Here is a 21,261-nt window from a genome sequence, read left to right as displayed (position 1 = left end):
TAGGGTGACGGCCCCGGTGACGTCAGAGGGGGAGGGGCTTCGCTGCCTGTTGCTCGGGTTTCACGTCGCCATTTTGTTTTACGTTCCAGCGCGGACACGGAGTCGCGGACAGGTCTATTTTCTTCATTAGAATATATGGTTTCTATTTTATTCTGATAACTGGTAATTAACCATAAAACACATGTTGTTTGCTTGTTTCTCCCGTTTCTGTGTTACAACAAAAAAAAAATCAGCGAGACGCATCGTAGACGCGCTCGCGTGGGGGCGGACGTTAGGCCTCCGCGCGTCTTTAGCTTGAAGCTAGCCGGTCCTTAACCCGTCCGTCTGTCTCCAACACCTCCTCTAACACCTCCTCTGTCCTGTAAACGGAGTCGGACATCGGGTTATATAGTTAGAATATAAGTTATAACAGTGCCCCTCCAGCCCGCTGCACGGTGGAGGTCAGTGGCCGGCGGTCCACGGACGCGTTGCTCGCGGTGTTCCGCCTCTGATGTCAACACTAGGCTCCTTAATGCTAGTAGAATAATGTTCTGATTGTTGACGACAACACACTTTTTATAGTCCATGATCTCTGCCAGTACTTATTATTCTTGTTCAGTAAGTTACGTGATCATTTGGGGTGGGGGGAAGTACCGCATTTTACTCTAACTTTGAATACATAATCTGTTAAAATGGAAGTGTGTACTTTGGGGGATTTTTTTTAATGTTAAGAGTGTGTTTGCTGTAGGTCTGTCAAATAGGATGGGTAAATATAAAGACCACTTTTCTGAAACTAAAAAGTTAAAAAAACGTTTAGTAAGTAGTTTAAATATGAGGCTTTCGCATTCTAGGGATGTGTTGCAACTTGAAATGTTTCTACTGTTGTGGTTTACCTAATGTGGGAGTTACCAATGTTGAAAATGTGCAAATTGTGTGTCCTTATAACCACCCTTTTCAGTTCCTGGCGAGGGGTTTGTCTTATTCGTAGGTTTTTAAACCTGCTTCATCTCCCTTTGATGGGATCTCTGGATCTGGATACAGTTTCCCTGTGAAAGTAGCTTCCCCGAAGATTTTTGTTCCTTCAATTTTTGTAGTCCTCAAAACCATCATCAAAGGCCGATTCAACCCATTTTAGGGATATATTCTGATCTCACCCAATGCAACCAAGTGTGTACCTACTCTACCCCCGCCATTCCCTAGCCTAAGAGGAGGCTGAAGGATTTTTTTCTGTGCTTTGAGTTTTTCCCCAGTATTTTTTTTGCCACTCCCGTTTCCAGTATTCTTGGATCCCATCCAAAGGAGTTTTTTTTAATGATCCTGGCAGTTCTGGCCCTCTCACCAATTTATTCATTTAGCTCCCTCCATTAAAAAAAAAGCAAAAAAAAAAAAGCAAACCCACACACATGGACATTGCCCAACCCCATCGGTTATGTTAAGCAGTCCGCTGGAGATAAGGGGTCTCGGATGGTCTCAGAAGGGGTGTCATAGGACGACGAGTGTCTCTAGCCCACCCACTCTCTCTCCCTCTTATCTCATGGATCAAGTCTTCCTTCAGGACACCGTTTGATCAAGGAGACATCCTGTCTGAAGTGCACCCAGAAGGGAGAGCGACTCTCGGCCCGTCAGGTAAATGTGGCCGGCCGCCCCCAAAGGCTGAAACATCCTCCCTTTTGATTGACATAAGTACGGTAAGGGCCTGTTCTGAAGAGCGGGTCTGAACTTCTATCAACTCTGTCTCTGAAGACCCTACCGCTGAACAGGGGAAGAATTCCATCCACCTGCAAAGCAGTCTGCCAGCCCGAACATGACCAACCACGGAGATGACTGCTACTTCTACTATTACTCCACCTGCACCAAAGTATGGGACCGGGGCGGTGGTTTCCTATTGAAACAATGCATACACAATAGGGTTCATAGTAAACAAAGTAATGCAGGCCTCCTAATCGTGGTATGTTGTGCTGCTCCTCAGGGAGACAGCTGCCCGTTCAGACACTGTGAGGCGGCCATGGGGAACGAGACCGTGTGCAACCTGTGGCAGGAGGGCCGCTGCTTCCGCATGGTCTGCAAGTTCCGTCACATGGAGATCCAGGTAGGCTCAGGCCAATGATCTGTGTGGGTGTACCTTTGACTCGCGTTGTTACACCCTTTACCAAATGATGTAACATGCGTGTTCCTTTTTTCCACCAGAAAAACAGGAAAGAGATTGCGTGTTATTGGGAGAACCAGCCCGCCGGCTGCCAGAAGACACACTGCGTCTTCTACCACGAGAAACAGCGGCTCATCGACGGCATCTTAGTCCCACCAAGTAGAGGTAAAAAAATGTACATTTTTCTTATCGGTATGTCGCTCTCTGGAGTGATTTTTATGTATTACCATAATCTGCATTGGCTGCCTTGACTATTGGGTCCAATAATGTGGGTCTTAAACTACCGCGGCCTCTGGCTTCATCCAGAAATATTAGAACCACACTGATGAGAATAAGGACTGAAGATACGTTTCTATGGTAGAAATGGATTTGTCGTAAAATGTATTACGGTTGTTTCATTTGGTTCCTCTTATGGGTGCGCCTGAAAATAATGCCGAAGGGGTTTCCTCTCTCAGGTCCCAAGGCCGAGGAGCCCCAGCATGAGGAGCCAGCGCCCCCGCCCACGCCGCTCCCCGCCGCCTCCAACCCCCAGCTCAGAGGGGTCCTGAAGGCGGAGGCCCAGGAGACGGTGCCCAGCCCCACCCACCCCCCGGTGGTCATCAACCCGGCGGACGACGACGAGGACGAAGACGGTGCGTTGGTTGAGGGACCTGCGGCGGCAGAGGTCTTCACGGGACCCCTTTAGATCACAAGGTTCTCATCCTGAACATCCGTGTGTGTGTGCTTCCAGACCAGTTCTCAGAAGAGGGAGAGGATGGCAAGTACGGACCAGATGGAACCAGGCTGACCTCGCCCAGGAAACTGTCTGGAGCCGCCAATCCAAGTAAGACCAGCGGTAGTGTACGCGTTCACTGCCATTGTCATTACATGCAGATATCAGATATACGGCAGACCCCTTACATGCAGCTATCTGTTGTTTGGATAATGTTCTGTTGAGATTTAAACACCAACCTGACACTTCTGTAGCACTTTGACACCTGCCACAGTGAAAGAGCCAAAGAGAGACGTGCGTTTATAGATATAACATTGCTACTTCAGTATTATTTAATGTTAAAATATTCTAAATCAAATGTTCATTCTTCCCCCATGCGATTGGATTGTATATTGGCGATCTAGAATGAGCAAGATTGGACAATATGAAACTAGAACAGATGGCCCATCCTAAAACACACGGGTGTTATTCTGGACGACGGACCGACCGAAAACCATTGCTAACTGTTCTATTAATCTTTACCTTAATGATGCTCATTCGATTTAGTAAGTACAGCATTTTAGTGTCTTTGGCCGTTTGACCGTCTGAATAGCAGTTAAATACGGTTAAAAATGTTTTTAACTCGCCACCACCTGATTTTCTTCTGGTTGCAACTGACTAGAGGGAGAGCCCCCAGGAACAATTAAAAGATCCTACAACATTGAAATAGATATAAGGTGTATATTACCGCTACGTCGGTTAGGCCCATTCTCATCCTGCACAGAAGTTGAAACAGTCCTGTTTGTTATTAAATTGGTTATCGTGACAGGCCTATTTATTGGTCACAATTGTCTCTTAAAGTGGGGCCGGTGGGTGTTGGCCTCCGCCAGGGCTGCGCCTTGTCACCAATCCTGTTTGTGATATTCATGGACAGGATATCGAGGCGTAGTCGTGGTGGGGAGGGGTTGCAGTTCGGTGATCTGAGGATCGCATCACTGCTCTTTGCAGATGATGTGGTCCTAATGGCATCATCGGCCTGTGACCTTCAGCACTCACTGGATCGGCTGGCTGCCGAGTGTGAAGCGGCTGGGATGAAGATCAGCACCACTAAATCTGAGGCCATGACTCTTAGCAGGAAACCGGTGGATTGCCCTCTCCGGGTAGGAAATGAGTCCTTAGCCCAAGTGAAGGAGTTTAAGTACCTCGGGGTCTTGTTCGCGAGTGAGGGTACGATGGAGCGTGAGATTGGCCGGAGAATCGGAGCAGCGGGGGCGGTATTGCGTTCGCTGTACCGCACTGTTGTGACGAAAAGAGAGCTGAGCCGCAAGGCAAAGCTCTCGATCTACCGGTCGATCTTCGTTCCTACCCTCACCTATGGTCATGAGGGGTGGGTGATGACCGAAAGGACGAGATCGCGGATACAAGCGGCCGAGATGAGTTTTCTCAGGAGGGTGGCTGGCTTCTCCCTTAGGGATAGGGTGAGAAGTTCAGTCATCCGGGAGGAACTCGGATTAGAGCCGCTGCTCCTTTGCTTAGAAAGGAGTCAGTTGAGGTGGTTCGGGCATCTGGTAAGGATGCCCACTGGACGCCTCCCTTGGGAGGTGTTCCAGGCACGACCAGTGGGGAGGAGACCCCGGGGAAGACCCAGGACTAGGTGGAGAGATTATATCTCAACACTGGCCTGGGAACGCCTCGGGATCCCCCCGTCAGAGCTGGTCAATGTGGCCCGGGAAAGGGAAGTCTGGGGCCCCCTGCTTGAGCTGCTGCCCCCGCGACCCGACCCCGGATAAGCGGACGACGATGAGGGATGAGGATGAGGATGAGGATGAGGGAATTGTCTCTTAAAGCACTTTTCTTCCACTGAAGTAGAAGAGAAGAATATCCTTATTGCTGAATTATTCAGTCGTTGTTTTTAGATTGGTTTTAGATTAATTGTGGGTTATTAGCGTGTATTGTGAGGATCTTTGGGTTATGAAGAGACGTTTGATGGTCCTAACCCAACGTCAATGTCCCCATAGTTCTGAACTTTGGTGTGAGCACCCTGGAGGAGATCCGGCTGAGGAAGGCCCTGAAGGCCAGCATGAAGAGGGCTGGGTATCCTGTCCAGAGCGCCGACGGGGCCCCGCTGAAGAGCCCCCGGGCCAACAGGGAGAACATCCGCTCCCACGTGCACCCAGTCGGCTTCCAAGCCAGAGAGGGTAGGAGGCATAACGATGTAGGATAGGTAGAGGTGCATGTAGCCGCCCGTGTGAATAACCTTCATCTAACCATGATCGGACCTCTTTCTCACAGAGCCGGTTTACTGTGGAGAAACGGAAAGAAACGACATTAGTGATCGGCTTGGAAAGAGAATGTTAAACAAAGGTGAGCCCCGTTAAGTCCTGTTGCAGAGGGTGGATTGTTTTGATCAACGAGACGTGGTGGTTCTTCAACTGCTCTGGTGTGTTGCCTGTAGACGCCGTGGTCCTGGAGCACCCACCGAGGAAACGCAGCCTGGCCGACCGCCTGGGGAGGGCGGTCGAGGACGACCACCAAACCGGGCCGCAGCTTAGAAACGGTCAGTTGGAAGCGTCGCCCAGAGACAGCATCCTGTCACTGGGGGTCGAGCTGCCTTCTCTCTAGTCCGGCCACCCAGGTTTATGTTCACACTGTCTTTGGTTTTCCGGTAGGCCTCAAGCCCATCAGAGAACGACTTGGTTTTCAAGCCGACGCAGACGCTCCCGTGTGGCCAGGTAATGTTTGATTGTGTACATTATGCACCTGTTTTGAGTTATTTACATTTGGACTACATTTCAAATCTGGCACAAAGCTGACGTCCTTCCTTTTCTCCCCATCGTAGTCCAAGAACCCGAGAGCGTACTGGTTCCAAGTGAAGCTCCCCAGCAGATCCGCATTAAAACCCTGGAGGAGATCCGGCAGGAGAAAGCGTCCAAAGCCCAGAACAAGAGAGAGCGTCTTCCTGCCTCGGCTCCGGGCTCCACCGCCGCCAAAACCACGTCCACCAAGTCCCCCAGGGTGGCCCGGAGGGCCGTCACGGTCAAAGACGGCTCCCCCGTTCAGACCAAGACCGTCTCTTCCGTCCACGCCAAGAAGAAGCCAGAGGAGGACCAGCAGAAGCCAGACAACACTCCCAGTCCTGGCAGAGGCCCGGCCTCCGAGAGACCCACCGCCAAGGCCAGGGGCCCACCGTCTCCTCCCGGGGCCGACCTGAGGGTGAAGACGCTGGAGGAGATCCGGCAGGAGAAGGCTGCGCGCCTCCAGGCTCAGCAGGCAGGGGGAGCTGAAGACACCAAGAGCCCCGTGGCCAACGCCGGAGAAGAGCCCGCTAAGAGGCCCGGACTGCCACGCCTCAGTAAGGCTCAGGGTAAACACGGCCGTCTGCTCCTCCCGTTCCCATGACCTGCTGTTATTATTGGGCATTTCCCCATACCACTCTTTCAGTTCCGATACTGATACCACGGCTGTGGCTATCTGCCGATACTAATATCAGTCAGATGATGATAATAATATATAATAATAATTAGGGCTGGGCAACGATTAAAAGTTTTAATCGCCATTAATCGCATAGTCGTTAACTCGCGATTAATCACTCTTTTAAAATTATATTTTAAATCCACTCCAATTGAAGTTAAATGAGATCATCAAATGAAATGACACATTATCATTCATACCAAATGTACTTAATAAGCAACACTAGACCAAGTGATCTTGAGAGTTTTATTGACTCACTCAGTGTGGGTTGAATGTGAAACTTACGGAACACCACAGATTTGTAAACAGGCAGTTAATTAGTACAATTGTAAACCAACAGTTACTACTACTAAGTGTAGTTAAATTCAAATAAGTAGCGCCACAGATTTGGGAATTGTAATCAGGCTGACACTTACTGCAAGTGTAATTGAATGTTACACTTGCAGTATGGTTAGCTTTTGTGATCGCCACAAGCAACGCCGTGATGGGCTCTAGCCCAAGCTGGAGCGCGTGACGCGACCCCACGACCGCGCTCGGCAGCAGCCAGGAGAGCCGTGAACTGCTGCCCCACTGCTGACATGACTGTTCAGCAGGGAGCTCATGCGCATGCGCCTAATTGGCGACTCCTGCTGTTGTCACGTGACACGCTGCGCGGATCGGCTCATATTTATCTCTCCCCTCCGATATCCGATCCAGCATTCGGAGCCAATGTCAGAACGATACTGTGGATCGGATCGGGAAACCCCTAGTTATTATAGTATAGTAAGAATATATTGCAGTGATATTATTATTATTATTATTAGGTACAAGGGTGCAATCCTATGCTGTGGCGTTTGACCGTGTGTGTGCGTTCCTGTGTGTGTAGTACCCAGTGCGGTGGAGTCCTCAACGCCGTCAGGCGGCACACAGACTAAGAAAAGCCCTGAGGCCAAAGAGAAGCCGGCTGCGTCCCCCGCCTCCAGCGCTGAGGTAGGACCTCGTCAACAGCCGGCCACGAGGGAGCACACCCCTAGAACCGGCTTTCATCAAATACTCACGGTGGGGATTTTCTTTTCTAGGTCAACGCCGCTTCCAGCAACGGGGTCAAGGTGAAGACCTTTGAGGAGATCATGCGCGAGAAACGTCTCCGCAAGCAAGAGCTGGAGGAGCAGGCCTCCTCCTCGCCGTGCCCGTCTCCGGGCCGCACAGACGCCGAGCCTCCCCGGAAACGCTCCCCCGTCCCCGGCGCCAGGAAGACGGTCCCCGTCAGAAGCCGGGACGTCCCGCCGGCCCCGGCCGTCTCCCCCGCCGCCGCCGCTGCCGCCGCCCCCTCCCCCCCCGTGAAATCCTCCGAGGGTCTCCCTACAACGCGGAGCCCCCCCGTTCGTAAACGAATCGCCCTCAAACCCAAGGCTGTTTCACCGTCTGCACAGAGCGGCCCGTCTACCGCGGCGCCCGCCCCCACCCCCGCCTCCCCACCACAGCCCCCCCTGACGGACGCTGGTCCCCAGAGCCCTCGCCCCGCCAGCTCCTCCTCCGCCGCCGCCCAGGGACCAAACAGCTGCTCCACCCTCACACACCTTAAACACACCAAGAAGATGGTGTCGCCGCATAAAAGCCCTGGGCAAAGCGCAGAGATAAAAGGTACCGGGTTTCATTCCCTGGTTATGTTGGCGTTGCCATGGCCACAGCTGACAGTACGGTACGCGTTGTGCTGCGCCCTCCTCATCGTTGTCCTTTACTTTCTTGCAGTGAGGCCCAAGTTGAACGTGAAGCCGTCGGTAATGAAGCACGCCGCTCAGGTCAAGCCAGGCCAGAAGAGAAAGTTGGCAGTGAAGCCCCTGAACAGCACCGCCACAGGACCGGAGGAGCCACTGCAGGAGCCGCAATGCAAACAGAGAGCGGTAGGACGGCCCAGTGTTTGAATGAGTAGATCCACCTGAGGTTGCAGTGCATTATAAAATGAGATCATGAACTCTGACCGTAGCCACCCTGTATCCGTTGAGCCGATCCAGTTTTAAATCTTCAAACGTTTGACTCTTCCTGTGCTGTTCCTCCAGCTGTCGCCCGCTGACGGAGAGGCCCAGCCCAGCGCCGCGGCGCCCCAGAGCCCCGCCTCCCGCCTGGGCTCAGAGCTCAGCAGCAGCAGCCCGGCCAAAGAGGAGCTTCAGACCGTCCCCGTCTTCCACCACGCCCCGCTGCAGGACCTCCCCGCCGCCGGCACCAAGGCCGACCGGGCGGCCGCCGCAGCCCTGGAGCCCTGCACGCTCCCCCAGAGGTACGGACTAGAGATCAGTTCAAATAAAGATTAGTGCTGTCAGGGAAACGCGCTGTTAACCCATTTTAACAACGTACATTTTTCTATCGCCAGATTGTTGTTTTTTTTACATTTTTTTAATATATGTAGGTTTTTTTTACCCTTTTATTGATAGACAGTGTTACATTGTCTGAGAGATTAATTGGGATTAATCGCAAGTTAACTGACATTAATGCGATTAAATATTTTAATAGTTTAACAGCACTAATAAAGATATTATAATGTTTTGAGTTAATTTGTTTTTGCTAAATAAACACAGTGGGATAATAAGCCACATTGCTGACTTATTCTCTGCCGTTTCCTACTGACCATCGCCTCCTTGCAGTGAGAATTCTGCATAAAACGCACCCTGGCATACTTTATCAGCCATGTGTATTCAGATCTTTTCACGGTGGAATACAGGTGGTCTGTTTAAAAGGTCTTGGTGACAGTTCAGCGGTCCACCTCAGGCCAAAGGTTGGAACCCAGTCGGACTTTGACCCGGTCCCACTTCTCTCCCCTTAACAAGAACACTTGCTCTGAGTGCCCTTAGCTGCAAGCCAGCTCCCGAGCTGGCTAGCGTTAAAGGGTTGATTTTAAGGGGAAAAACTGCACTCCCCCTTGCTCCCTTAAGTATTGGGACACCCTACCCCTTCGCGGGAACGCGCCGAATCTAGGGTTAGGGCTCAAATCTAGGGTTAGGGCTCAAATCTAGGGTTAGGGCTCACATCTAGGGTCAGGGCTCACATCTAGGGTCAGGGCTCAAATCTAGGGGAAAGGGGGAGAATTTGGACAGGGCCTTAGTGACGTCATGATCCTGGTGTCCTCCCCTGGTGTCCTCCCCTTGTGTCCTCCCCTCGTGTCCTCACCTCGTGTCCTCCTGCCTCCAGCCCGGTGGTGAAGGCTCCGACCCAGGTGAAGCCCCGGAGGTCCAGCTTCGTGCCGTCGCGGGTCTCCAACGTCTCCAGCTCCTCCGCCGTGGATGACTTTGACGAGCTGATGAACGAGTTCACGGACGACCACCTGGGCGAGGACATGGACCCGGGCATGGGCGAGGACGACCTGCTGCAGGAGCTGTCGGAAATGATTGACAGCTGAAGCTCAGGGGAGCACGGCCGCAGCCCGCCTACCCTGACCGCCGTCAGTGTGCTGAGACTCTGGGGGGGCCTGGGGGGGGGGCCTGGGGGCCGTTCAGTCAAACGTTAAAACCTTTAAGTAAAGCAACAATATTTCAACAAAACCAACATAGGAATAGGATTTGTTTTGAAACCTGCTCTCCTATAAAGCACCCCTCCCTTTTTTAAGGGTATTTTTATTAGATTCCGACAAACAAAGGGAGTTTTCTGTACATGGCTTTTATCTTTGAACATCCATGTCCATGTAATTGCCTCGCGCCCGACGTTGTGATGCCACACTCTCCGGCCCTGGGGCCGTCCGGAGTGAGTGAGTGAGGAGTCGTTCCAGCTGAGCCAGCGGGCCCTTATGCCCGGAGACGTCCATGTGTATACTGTGTATGCAAAGATAGAAGAATAGCTGCACTTACTGTAGACCACCCTTTACTGTTGCTGCCTGCCTCTATTATTTATCTCACTAGATTGGTTAAACTCTGCATCGCCCCGGTCCAACACTAACATTTCTCAAATGTGGAGCTTTTCTAGGTCATTTGAATAATGCTATTTTAATGGAAATGTAGATACGATTCACTAAAGGAGAATTGTCACATTTTGTCTTATTTCCAAGTGGTTTTCTTTTATTGATGACCTTTATCTGTATATTCTTATTTTAATTTGTGGATTCTTCAAAACAAAGTGTATGTTGGCCTACGATCATGTTTAAGCCATTCATCTACTCATGTTCTCCTATGACCGTTAAACTCAGGGATGCTTCCTTCTGTTTGAATTAGAGATGCTTGTTGATCAGTTCAGTGAAACCTTTTACAATTTCACCTGCTTGTAAATAAGTTCTTCTCCTTGTTGGTTTCAGAATTTTGCTTAAATGTTTGCACAATTCGAGTAATTTTACTTTAAGATTGCTGTTTGGTTACTTGTGTATGTTGCTTTATGAATAAAACATGTTTCAATCACAAAATATTCAGTTCAATTTGTATTGGGCCCATACCTTTTCCAAAATCAGATGCACTTTTTTAATGCAGTGGCCTACGTGGTGAACGTTAGAATATCCTTATCTAATCCCAGGCCTATATTCATTATTATTTCATATATTTTATTGGTGTTTTACACAATCCAGTTTATACAAATAGTTACTGAAGTTGTTTCAACATGTTTTTTCAGCATAAACTGAGATGCAAATAGAGGAATGTAAACATTATGTATACAAATACAAACATGCAAAATGTTTATACAAATAAGATAAATCCCAAGCCTATATCGTTAACGGCCGCATGCGGGCGCTACAGTCCGAACGCTGCAGTCACTGTGAACGTACACCAAAGACCGGCAGTCCTCATTACTTCCGGGTGAGCGGATGTAAACACAAGGAAAACGCCTTTTAATTTCCAGCCAACATGACGAAACTGGAATTATTGAACGTGTTTCTGAACGATCGGCTGACGGCGGCGGCCGAGGACATCTTCAAAGCCATCAAGAACACGGTGGCGGAGTACCAGGACGAGGTGCTGCGGTTCAAGGAGGAGAACGAGCGGCTGAAGAGGCTCCTGAACGTGGCAGTGCAGCGCATGTTACTGCAGCCCGGTAGGACAGCGCACAACTTCATCTGATTCTACACGTTGTGTTCATGTAACCCTAATCTGGGCGGCGGTATCTCAGGGGGTACAGCGGGTTGACCGGTAACCGGAAGGTTGCTGGTTCGATCCCCGGCTCCTCCTAGCGGAGTGTTCGAGGGGTCCCTGACTCGCAGGGGCGTAGCCATCATTTCAGAAGTGAGGGGGACAGATTGTTCAGGAGTAAGCCGACTTCTATTGAGTGATTTATCATCCTCGCATTCAATTGCGCCTCTCCTTAGTGGCTGAATAACCAAATAACCCCAAACAGCTTCCGTACGGCACAGACTCAAGTAAAATGAGCAAAATCAAAAGTTTGAGCTGCCAAACTGTTGACCTGAGTTGACCCAGAATGACCCTCAGGCATATACAGATAGCCAGATAATGAAGTGTCAAGTGACAACACTTAACATATAAATGTCATTAAAACATTGTTCCTATTAGCAGTTATGTTAAGTACATAGCACACAAAATGGCTTGGAAGTGACAAGGTAACTGGGTAAAAGGCACATCATTTATTGGCATGAAAACTGCAGGCTCTCCTGATAGAACTATATTACATTACAAAATAATATTGTGACGAAGGACCTCTGAGGACAGGTAAAGTGGCTGTCTCAGAAGCAGCCAATCAGAACCACACTACGCTAGTTAGGAATCCCCTGTACATAGAATACAAGCATGTACACGGCTAGCCTAAGTGAAGCACCCAAACGTGTTTCTGCGCCTCTCATTAGCCACAGTGAATTGCTGGGCAATCTGTATCCTATTTAGTTAGTCCAGTTTGTGTTTTGCACAAAACCGTGCAATCCGAAGGCTCTACTTCCCATTTCTCACTTCCTCCACTGCAAAACGACTAGACCTGAGTAGGGGAGGGCGGAGCCGAACTAGTTTGGGCTTTTATAAAATCCCGGACGATTGTGAAATTCCACCCGGACACATTTTGAGTTCTCAAAAAGAGGACGTCTGGTCACCCCACGTACGGCGAACCCATTTGATTCCTACCTGTTGCACCGTTATCCTATAAATAAACAGTGGCGCAACTTGGTGGCCGTTGTCCTGGTCATTTCTCTGCGTGAGAAGTACGAAGTGTGAGCGTGTGAGCGTGTGAATGGGTTGAAATGCGTGCGTGTCACGCCCAACGCGTGAGACTCGAGAGCCCTGGCCCGTGTAACAAACTCATTGAGCGCTGGTAAACGGTGCGGGGACAGAGGGCACAGATGGGACATGTCCCCTGACATGTCCCCTGTCCGCTACGCGCCTGTCCCTGAGCGAGACGCCTCACCCTGACCGCTCCTGACCCGCTGGCTGTCGCCCTGCGGGGTGTGTGTCAGCAACACCCCCTAGATGTGAATGGAATCTCTACCGTGCTTAAATGGTCCGGACCTTAAATAGCCTTCTTGTGTTACAGTAACGAACACGACCCCGCCGTCAGAAGAACCGTCTTCAGACCTACAGCCATGCGAGGACAGACTGACACCCGCTGGCCTGAGCCGGGGGGGGCGGGACCTGTCACCACCCCCCGTCAGAGAGATCAAGGAGGAGGAGGAACAGAGTCCGATCCGGATGGATGAGAACCACACAAGGACCTCCCTGTCCATCTTCTCCGGAGGAAACACGGTCAGTCCGACGGAGCGTGAACAGGCGTCGGCGGACCTGTCACCCTTCCAGCCCTCGTACGACATGGTGATCGACGAGGTCAAGACGGAACACATCCTCGAAGAAATCGACCGCTTGGGCCACAGCCCGACCGCCTCGCAGCCCGTGTGTTCAAACTTCCGCGAGGCGCAGCAGACGGAGCCCGGCGCCGGCGCCGGCGGCGGCAGGACCCCGCACCGCCCCGACGTCTCGGCGGACAAGGACCAGGACGCCAAGGCCGCGGGGGGCGCCCCCTCCAGCGACAACACAAACGCCGGCGGCGCGCCGGGCCTCCTGCGCCTCAAGGGCGTGCGGCCCCTCCGGCCGCCGCGGGCCTCGTACCAGAGCCAGAGCCTGCAGAAGGTGCACGCGTGCCGCGAGTGCGGCAAGTGCTTCAGCTTCGCCTGCCAGCTGGAGGTGCACATGCGCTGGCACACCAAAGAGAAGCCGTACGGCTGCACCGTGTGCCGCAAGAGCTTCACCACCGTCAGCATGCTGCGCCGCCACCACCGCATCCACACCGGGGAGAAGCCCTTCCGCTGCCACGTCTGCGGCAAGTGCTTCAACCAGTCGGCCCACCTCAACACGCACTTCCGCCTGCACACGGGCGAGAGCGCCCGCTGGTCCCGCATGCTGCCCCACTCCTAGTGGGACCCCCCCCCCCCGGGGAGGGGGGCCCCACGCCTAGGGCCTCCGGGGAGGGGGGGCCCACGCCTAGGGCCTCCGGGGCGGGGGGGCCCCTGCACTGTAGAAACAGACAGATCTGTAAAGAGGATTGCGGTCGACGTGTGTGTGTGTGCGCGCTGATTCACGTGCGACGTGTACGTTGTCGCCGTGTCGCCTACGCTTGGTTGTGTGTTTATTGTGCAACATGTTGTGTGTGTGTGTGTGTGTGTGGAGTGCTTTTCTCATGTCCAAATGTTTCTGTTTGGTTTATTTGTCCAGCGCGAACCTTACGTGACTTTTAGATATTGACATATTTGATTTCAGAGATATTTAGACTATAAATGTATGTTTCTCTTTCATAAAAAAGGGCGCATGTAAACATGTTGGACCGTGGATTGGTTTTTGTGTGTTTGAGTGTTTGAGTCACACAAGTAAGTAAAAACGGATGGTTGGATGTCTTTCTGTAGACTAGCACCTAATGCATGACGCGCCACCAGGTGTGGCGTGATCAGCCGTTCAAGCTGTTTTGGAAATCTGCCCCTTATGACATCACAGGTGGACCTTTAACGCCGTAACATTTCTCGTCACTTACTGGTAGTAAGGGACAAGTAACAAGAACGAGTTGACTGTCTGCTACGCCACGCACACATGCACACGCACACACAACGTACGTGCACCTAGATATAAGATGCTTTTAAGTGGGGCTGAAGATATAAGATGCTTTTAAGTGGGGCTGAGAACAATCAATCAGAAGTAAGAACGTTACAAATGATGTAACAATCATTTAGACTATTTAACATTAATGTGTTATGTCAATCAACATATTGAATTGAAAATAGACCTCTGAAGAATAAGTCCCGCCTCCGAGGCTCCGGTTCCCTCGGTCATTCCCTCGTGTTATTCCCCGTAGACATTTGACCGAGGGAACCGGAGCCTCGGAGGCGGGACTTATTCTTCAGAGGTCTATACCCATGTGATTGAAAGGCAAGGTGGATTACCCAAACCAATCAGGGAAGAGATGCCCTGATTGGTCAGAAATGAGCCGGAGCGGAGAGCATAGCACAAACTTCTGTTGTTATGGCTGAGAAAGGCTCTGCACAATTCTATTTTTATGTATTTTGATAAATTATAATATATATGATATATTTATATTAATATTATATTATAATATAATATATTATATTATACACATTCACCATGACAAGATAGTTACATAGAAAGATGTCACGTTACAAACAGACAAATACTGTTTATATAAAAACATATTAAAGAAATTAAGAAATGTAATTGAATATCTCTGGCGATCGGACTGTTTGATAGGATGGCATCCTCTGTTTCAAAGGTAAGATGAATGTCAAATTAAGTCGTCCTGTTAATGAGATCATGGAGGGTAAAAAGAACTCCACATCCGCCATAACCTTGTTTGTGGTCCTTGTCTGTCTTTGTCTCTAAACCAACCCAGACATACTCTTCCATTTGAAGCCCTTCTCCGCCCTCGCTCTCTGGCTCTTATTCTTTTCTCTTCCTGGCATCTTTGGAAGTCTTCTCCGGACTCTTAACAAAGAGAGAGGATGAAAAGGATGTAAAGATTAAGAGAGAGAAAGAGACATTGAATGACCTATTTTTAAATACAATTTAATAACATAATATAAAATACGCTCCGTTCACTTGCATGGGCCTTCCCTACTTCCGGTGGTGAAATATGTATGAGATAATGTAGATAATGTGTAGACCGCCGGTCATTATCGGGAAATTAGCCCGCGAAGGGGCTTATTTCCCAATAATGACCGGCGACGTTCAATACATCATCCCGCTTATTACACGGTTACTTGCCTAAACGAAAAAATAACTTAACACGCTGTGTCTTTTTACAATTAATTTGTTACCAGCATTCGTAGTGTTGATCAGCAGAGAAACAGTCCGCCCAAGACGTTGACGTCGCTTAGCAACCGAGTACGCTGGGGTTGATAAGTTACCGGACTACTTGCGGAGTGATACGAGAGACGTGAAAAATTCCACTTTCCTTGACAGCGGTCATTATATGCTTAGCAAACGGTCATTATTGAAAATTATTACACGGCTCTTCTCAGTGCTGCGGAACGCTCCGGTCACTTGCATGGGCCTTGCCGACTTCCGGTGGTGAATTAATTTTCAATAATGACCGTTGCTAAGCATATAATGACCGCTGTCAAGGAAAGTGGAATTTTTCACGTCTCTCGTATCACTCCGCAAGTAGTCCGGTAACTTATCAACCCCAGCCTACTCGGTTGCTAAGCGACGTCAACGTCTTGGGCGGACTGTTTCTCTGCTGATCAACACTACGAATGCTGGTAACAAATTAATTGTAAAAAGACACAGCGTGTTAAGTTATTTTTTCGTTTTGGCAAGTAGCCGTGTAACAAGCGGGATAATGTAGAGAACGTCGCCGGTCATTATCTAACATAAGCCCCTTCAGGGCGAAGCAACACATCTCCGCTCCACGTCGGTGTCCGGTTCGCCCTGTCGGGGCTGATTTCCCGATAATGACCGGCGGTCTATACATTACCCCTTACATATTTTATAACGTTCTATCTATATTAGAACGCCGTGTATGCCTCCTCCATAGTTGGGGTAATGGATAGAATGACCACATTACAACAGAAACCATACGACCCCCACTCCAACCCCCCGGGGGGGGGGGGTCGTATGGTTTCTGTTGTTATGTGGTCATTCTATCCATTACCCTTACCTTCCTCAACCCATCACTCAACTCATCCATCCATCCATCACTCAACCCACTCATCCATCCATCACTCAACCCACTCATCCATCCATCCATCACTCAACCCACTCATCCATCCAGCACTCAACCCACTCATCCATCCAGCACTCAACCCACTCATCCATCCATCACTCAACCCACTCAACCCACTCATCCATCCATCACTCAACCCACTCATCCATCCATCACTCAACCCACTCATCCATCCATCACTCAACCCACTCATCCATCCATCACTCAACCCACTCATCCATCCATCACTCAACCCACCCACTCATCCATCCATCACTCAACCCACTCATCCCTCCATCCATCCATCAGTTGCGGTCTCCTCGGGCTCGCCCTCCCCGCACCATCCAACAGACCGGATGCGTTCATCAAAATACCGAAGAAGAGGCGGAACAGAACAGAGCCTCTCCGAACAGCTGAGCGGAGGGAGGGAGGGAGAGCGAGAGCGAGAGAGAGAGAGAGAGAGAGAGAGAGAGAGAGAGAGAGTGAGAGTGAGAGAGTACCGCATTACACGGATGCGAGCCGCTTCCCGTCTTGACAAACGCACATACAACCCTCGCATGTTACCGCTGCAGAGGTGAACGCGCCTAGCGGAGCCGGAGACGCGCAGCAGAGCCCCGGAGACGCGCTGCGGAGCACAGCTGCAGAGCGGAGGCGAGCACAGGTAAGTCAAACATTACGCGACTCCCGCAAAGCTCTCCTTATTCACCTCTCTCGCGTTCACACACACCGGGTGCTTTGGGTGGGTTCTGCGGGGTATGAAGTGGTATATTTAGCGGGGGGGGGGGGGGGGGGGATTGCATTGCTCTGTGTGTTCACCGGCCAGGCCGTCCTAAACGCGCTGCCGGTGGCCGGTAATCCGCAGTGCCGCCGGGCCGGGCGCAGCGTCCAGCCTGGCGCCCTGCGCATCCCGGGGATGATTCTGCGCTCTCGGGCGTTTTGCTGCTCTGCGCAAATTACGAAATGAGATCAAAATAACACGGAGTAGAACAACAGCATCATCGCCATTTGGCACGTAGACGTCGTCAAAGGTCGTCAGATGTTTGAAAAGGAAATGTCATTGCGGTTTTTGTGAAGAAACAAGACGTTCAACTTCTACATGCCTCTGGTATCGGAGGCTGGGGCCCTGGGCGCGTCTGGTCCAGGGACCAGGGTAGTCCTGGCGAGGCGGACATCGAATCAAAGCCAGGAATTCGCTAGTTCATGGCTGCAAAGTATTGTATTTGTCTGCAAAGTAGTAGACCTTGGATCCGAGTCTGCTGTAGGCCTTCAACCGTTGTGTTTCAATCAATAATGTTTGGTCGCAGTGGTGGGCGACTTCTTTTGCTTTATTTATGGCGGAAGAACAAGACAGGCCATGGAGGCATGAATGCGTGTGTTTCTTTTGCCTTTAGCTCCAGTCCTAGGCCTCGGTTCTATTCGTGTGTCGAGTCACCTGTCCTAGCAGCACTAGCAGCAGCGGGACAGTGGTGGTGTTATTTACCATAGCTCAGGAAGCTGGGCTGATCTCTGATCAGCGTACAGGCCAGAACGAAGTTACTGTACCCGGCCAGGTGTGTTTCCTGAGGTGTGCACAGAGGCCTGCTTAAAAGTATTTCCTTCTCCTTCCTATTCTTCCTCACACACACACACACACACACACACACACACACACACACACACACACACACACACACACACACACACACACACACACACACACACACGCACATGCACACACACGCACACACTCTCTCTGCCATGTATGTGTGGTCGATTAATGCAGCTATGACAGAGTAAGCCTTGTGTGACGTAGTCGGCAGTCAGTGGTCTTACGTAACACACCAGCAACGGGAACATCTGGTGCTCCTCTCTCAGTAGGGAGTTGCCTAGTTACACACACACACACACACACACACACACACACACACACACACACACACACACACACACACACACACACACAGACACCAGCACACCTGCACACCCGTGCACACACAAAGATGTGTGTGTTTGTGTGTGTGTGTGTTTTTGTTGTGGTTAAAGTTGTGGTAATGTAGTGTTTTAGGGTTTAGTTTGTTGTATCTTGGTTCCAGACCTTAAAGGGGTTAGTTATTTCTCTCCTGCTGCAGGGACACACACTGCTCTGATATACACAACGTCAGCAGCTCAAAGAAGGACAAGGCTAGAGCAGGTCAACCCTTTATCTAACGCTACGTCCTCCACTGGTGAACAGGTCACTAACAACCCTCCAGATGTTAGGGACCTCTGTTCCACCGTTTACCCAACAAAGAGGTGTTTGTGGAACCATGATGGTGGAACCATGATGGAGAAACCATGATGGTGGAACTATGATAGTGGAACTATGATAGTGGAACTATGATTTTGAATTTGTTTCCCTACTAGAGACTGGTCAGCCCATTTTCTCGCTGTGAGTTGAGAGTATGTTTATTGGTTATATTGAGTATTGATTCTTGTGGATCAAAGTGCTTTGATCCACCTCAGCATTGTGACTGGCTCAACGTCTCTTCATACGACGGTATAGTTTGGAAGGAAGTTGAAGATGCTGATAATTGTGAGTAGGTGAAACAGAATGAATCAGTGAGACAATGAATCATAGCAGCCTTTAAGAAGACAGCAGTGATGTATTTGAGGACGATAGTGACTTAAATACCTTGTAATCAAATATGATGGATTAGATATTAATGTCATAATAACTTAACTTTTTCTTTGTTGACAATGTTACCTCGTAGCCTAATAGCCCCTTACATAGCGGTGATATCTCAAGCTGTTCCGTGAAATGCTGTCTGTCAAAGTATTCTTTAATTTGTTTCTCGACTAGAGACTGGTCCGCACATTTTCTCCCTGTGAGTTGAGACTATTGATTATTGTTTATTCAGTATTATTGTACATCATGAAGCAGGTCTGAGCGACGGCCCAGAGCGAGCGGTTACAGTTAGCACTGAACTGGAGCCTGTACGGATCAGTCTAGAGGTCATGGATAAAAGCTGATGTTGCAGCATTGAAATACATGTTTTAAACAGGACCTGACAAAACACACGCACGCACACACGCACACGCACGCACACGCACGCACACACACACACACACACACACACACACACACACACACACACACACACACACACACACACACACACACACACACACACAATCCCCATTTGTCTTCTGTTGGTCATTGTCAGGGAGGGAATGTAATAACGAAGCCTTTGGGCTCTCGAGCTGGCTGCCCAATAGATGCACAATTTGATGACCACACCGTGGACAACCTGGACTGGTTTAGATGATCAAGACCAGCACCCACTGGCATGGAAACAGTCTACATACAAACTCTAATGTTAGCATGTCTTCCAATACAGTCACATTAACATTTACACTGAGGGCGTTTAGCAGACGCTTTTATCCAGAGAGACTTACAGTAAGTACATTCGTCATAAGAAGTGAAACAATATATCTCTGTGGGTACAGTAAAGATGTTCATAGAACCAAGTGCAAGTACTGACAATCGCCAGGCCGACCCATTCCCCGTACACAGCAGTGATAGCCAGCTACTGCAGATGCTACACAATTAAGTACTATGAATAAATACAACGTTCATTAAGTGTGTACATTAAGTGCGTACATTAAGTGCGTTCATTAAGTGTGTACATTAAGTGCGTTCATTAAGTGCGTTCATTAAGTGCAGGTCAGTTCTGGCGCTGTCCAGAGTATCGCTAGAGCCTGCTCTCCCTGCTCTCCCTGCTCTCCCTGGTCTCCTTGTGAGCGCCCCGCCCTAGTTGGCCTGCTGCCATGTTTGATCTGGGCCACAACACGTCCCGGGACGTGTCCCGGGACACGGCGCCCCCTCAGAACACTAGACGGCGGGCCAGGCTTCTGATAGGAGGGTTGGATCATGTGATCTGAAGTGCCATAATGAGAGTTCACTCATCTGCCATCTTTGTAGTTCAGGACCAAACATTTGTGCGTTACCAAGCAAGCAGTTGTTCTGAACCAGACTTTAATGGTGGAAAAGCACCTCCAAGAGGGTGGCCTGGAATCATGTGATCCCTCCTTCTTTTTTTACCCCACTTTGAATTTGATCTGTCCAAAAGGACATTAATACTGGAGTGTGTGTGTGTGTGTGTGTGTGTGTGTGTGTGTGTGTGTGTGTGTGTGTGTGTGTGTGTGTGTGTGTGTGTGTGTGTGTGTGTGTGTGTGTGTGTGTGTGTGTGTGTGTGTGTGTGTGTGTGTGTGTTCGACATGCACACAGACACCGTTTAAAGTCCGTGGTCTCCGTCTCTATGACGGGTGAACGCACGTAGCTGTTGAGCAGTGCGACAGGAGCGTGAGGGGTCACGCGGCCCCTCGCGTCTTCAGCCACCCGGGGAGAAACACGAGCTGCTGAGTCAGGTGTCATCGCCGCGGCGACGGCAGCGAGGCCTCCTGTCACCAGGAACCAGGGCCGCTACACGAGAGGCGTGGGAGCCGCTTCACACAGCGCTGTCACGAGGCTGCAGGCCCTACCGCCCGCACAGGGGCCCGCCCCGCCCCTCCAGCCTGTCTCACCCCTCCCCCCCCCCCTCTCACCTCACAGGGGCCCGCCCCGCCCCTCCAGCCTGTCTCACCCCTCTCCCCCCCCTACCGCCCGCACAGGGGCCCGCCCCACCCCTCCAGCCTGTCTCATCCCTCTCACCCCCCAGGCTCACCTCACAGTGGGCTGTCTCACCCCTCCAGCCTGTCCCACCCCTCCCCCCCCCTCTCCCCTCACAGTGGGCTGTCTCACCCCTCTCCCCCCCTCTCCCCTCACAGTGGGCTGTCTCACCCCTCTCACCTCACAGGGGGCTGTCTCACCCCTCTCCCCTCACAGTGGTGTCTCACCCCTCTCACCTCACAGTGGGCTGTCTCACCC

At 50.6% G+C, this 21,261-nt stretch overlaps 2 protein-coding genes across 4 annotated transcripts; both read left to right on the top strand.

Annotated features, from left to right (window-relative positions):
• Nucleotides 1-60: 60 nt before the first annotated feature.
• Nucleotides 61-10,638, top strand: zc3h11a (zinc finger CCCH-type containing 11A). 3 transcript variants are annotated; one of them, XM_084463836.1, is made up of 17 exons: nt 97-162; nt 1,535-1,605; nt 1,723-1,837; nt 1,949-2,068; nt 2,167-2,290; nt 2,581-2,757; nt 2,856-2,948; nt 4,835-5,014; nt 5,109-5,180; nt 5,272-5,373; nt 5,486-5,548; nt 5,656-6,180; nt 7,153-7,256; nt 7,346-7,910; nt 8,019-8,170; nt 8,327-8,544; nt 9,453-10,638. In XM_084463836.1, exons 3-17 carry the CDS (start codon nt 1,784-1,786, stop codon nt 9,658-9,660), a joined length of 2,757 nt encoding a protein of 918 aa, XP_084319962.1. In that variant the 5' UTR covers nt 97-162; nt 1,535-1,605; nt 1,723-1,783; the 3' UTR covers nt 9,661-10,638. The 3 variants fall into 3 exon arrangements, with proteins under 3 accessions (XP_084319963.1, XP_084319962.1, XP_084319961.1); XM_084463835.1 differs by having other exon boundaries at nt 107-162; nt 938-1,605; XM_084463837.1 differs by having other exon boundaries at nt 61-1,605; nt 5,656-6,168.
• Nucleotides 10,639-11,053: 415 nt separating this feature from the next.
• On the top strand, nt 11,054-13,888 carry LOC311338724 (uncharacterized protein). Its single transcript, XM_084464041.1, has 2 exons — nt 11,054-11,273; nt 12,711-13,888. Exons 1-2 carry the CDS (start codon nt 11,087-11,089, stop codon nt 13,583-13,585), a joined length of 1,062 nt encoding a protein of 353 aa, XP_084320167.1. The 5' UTR covers nt 11,054-11,086; the 3' UTR covers nt 13,586-13,888.
• Nucleotides 13,889-21,261: the final 7,373 nt, after the last annotated feature.

This window comes from Micromesistius poutassou (genome assembly GCF_964030765.1).
Source record: "Micromesistius poutassou genome assembly, chromosome: 2".
NCBI classification, from domain to species: Eukaryota; Metazoa; Chordata; class Actinopteri; order Gadiformes; family Gadidae; genus Micromesistius; species Micromesistius poutassou.
The sequence above is the reverse complement of the archived record's forward strand: the minus strand, read 5'-3'. Positions and strand labels throughout refer to the sequence as shown.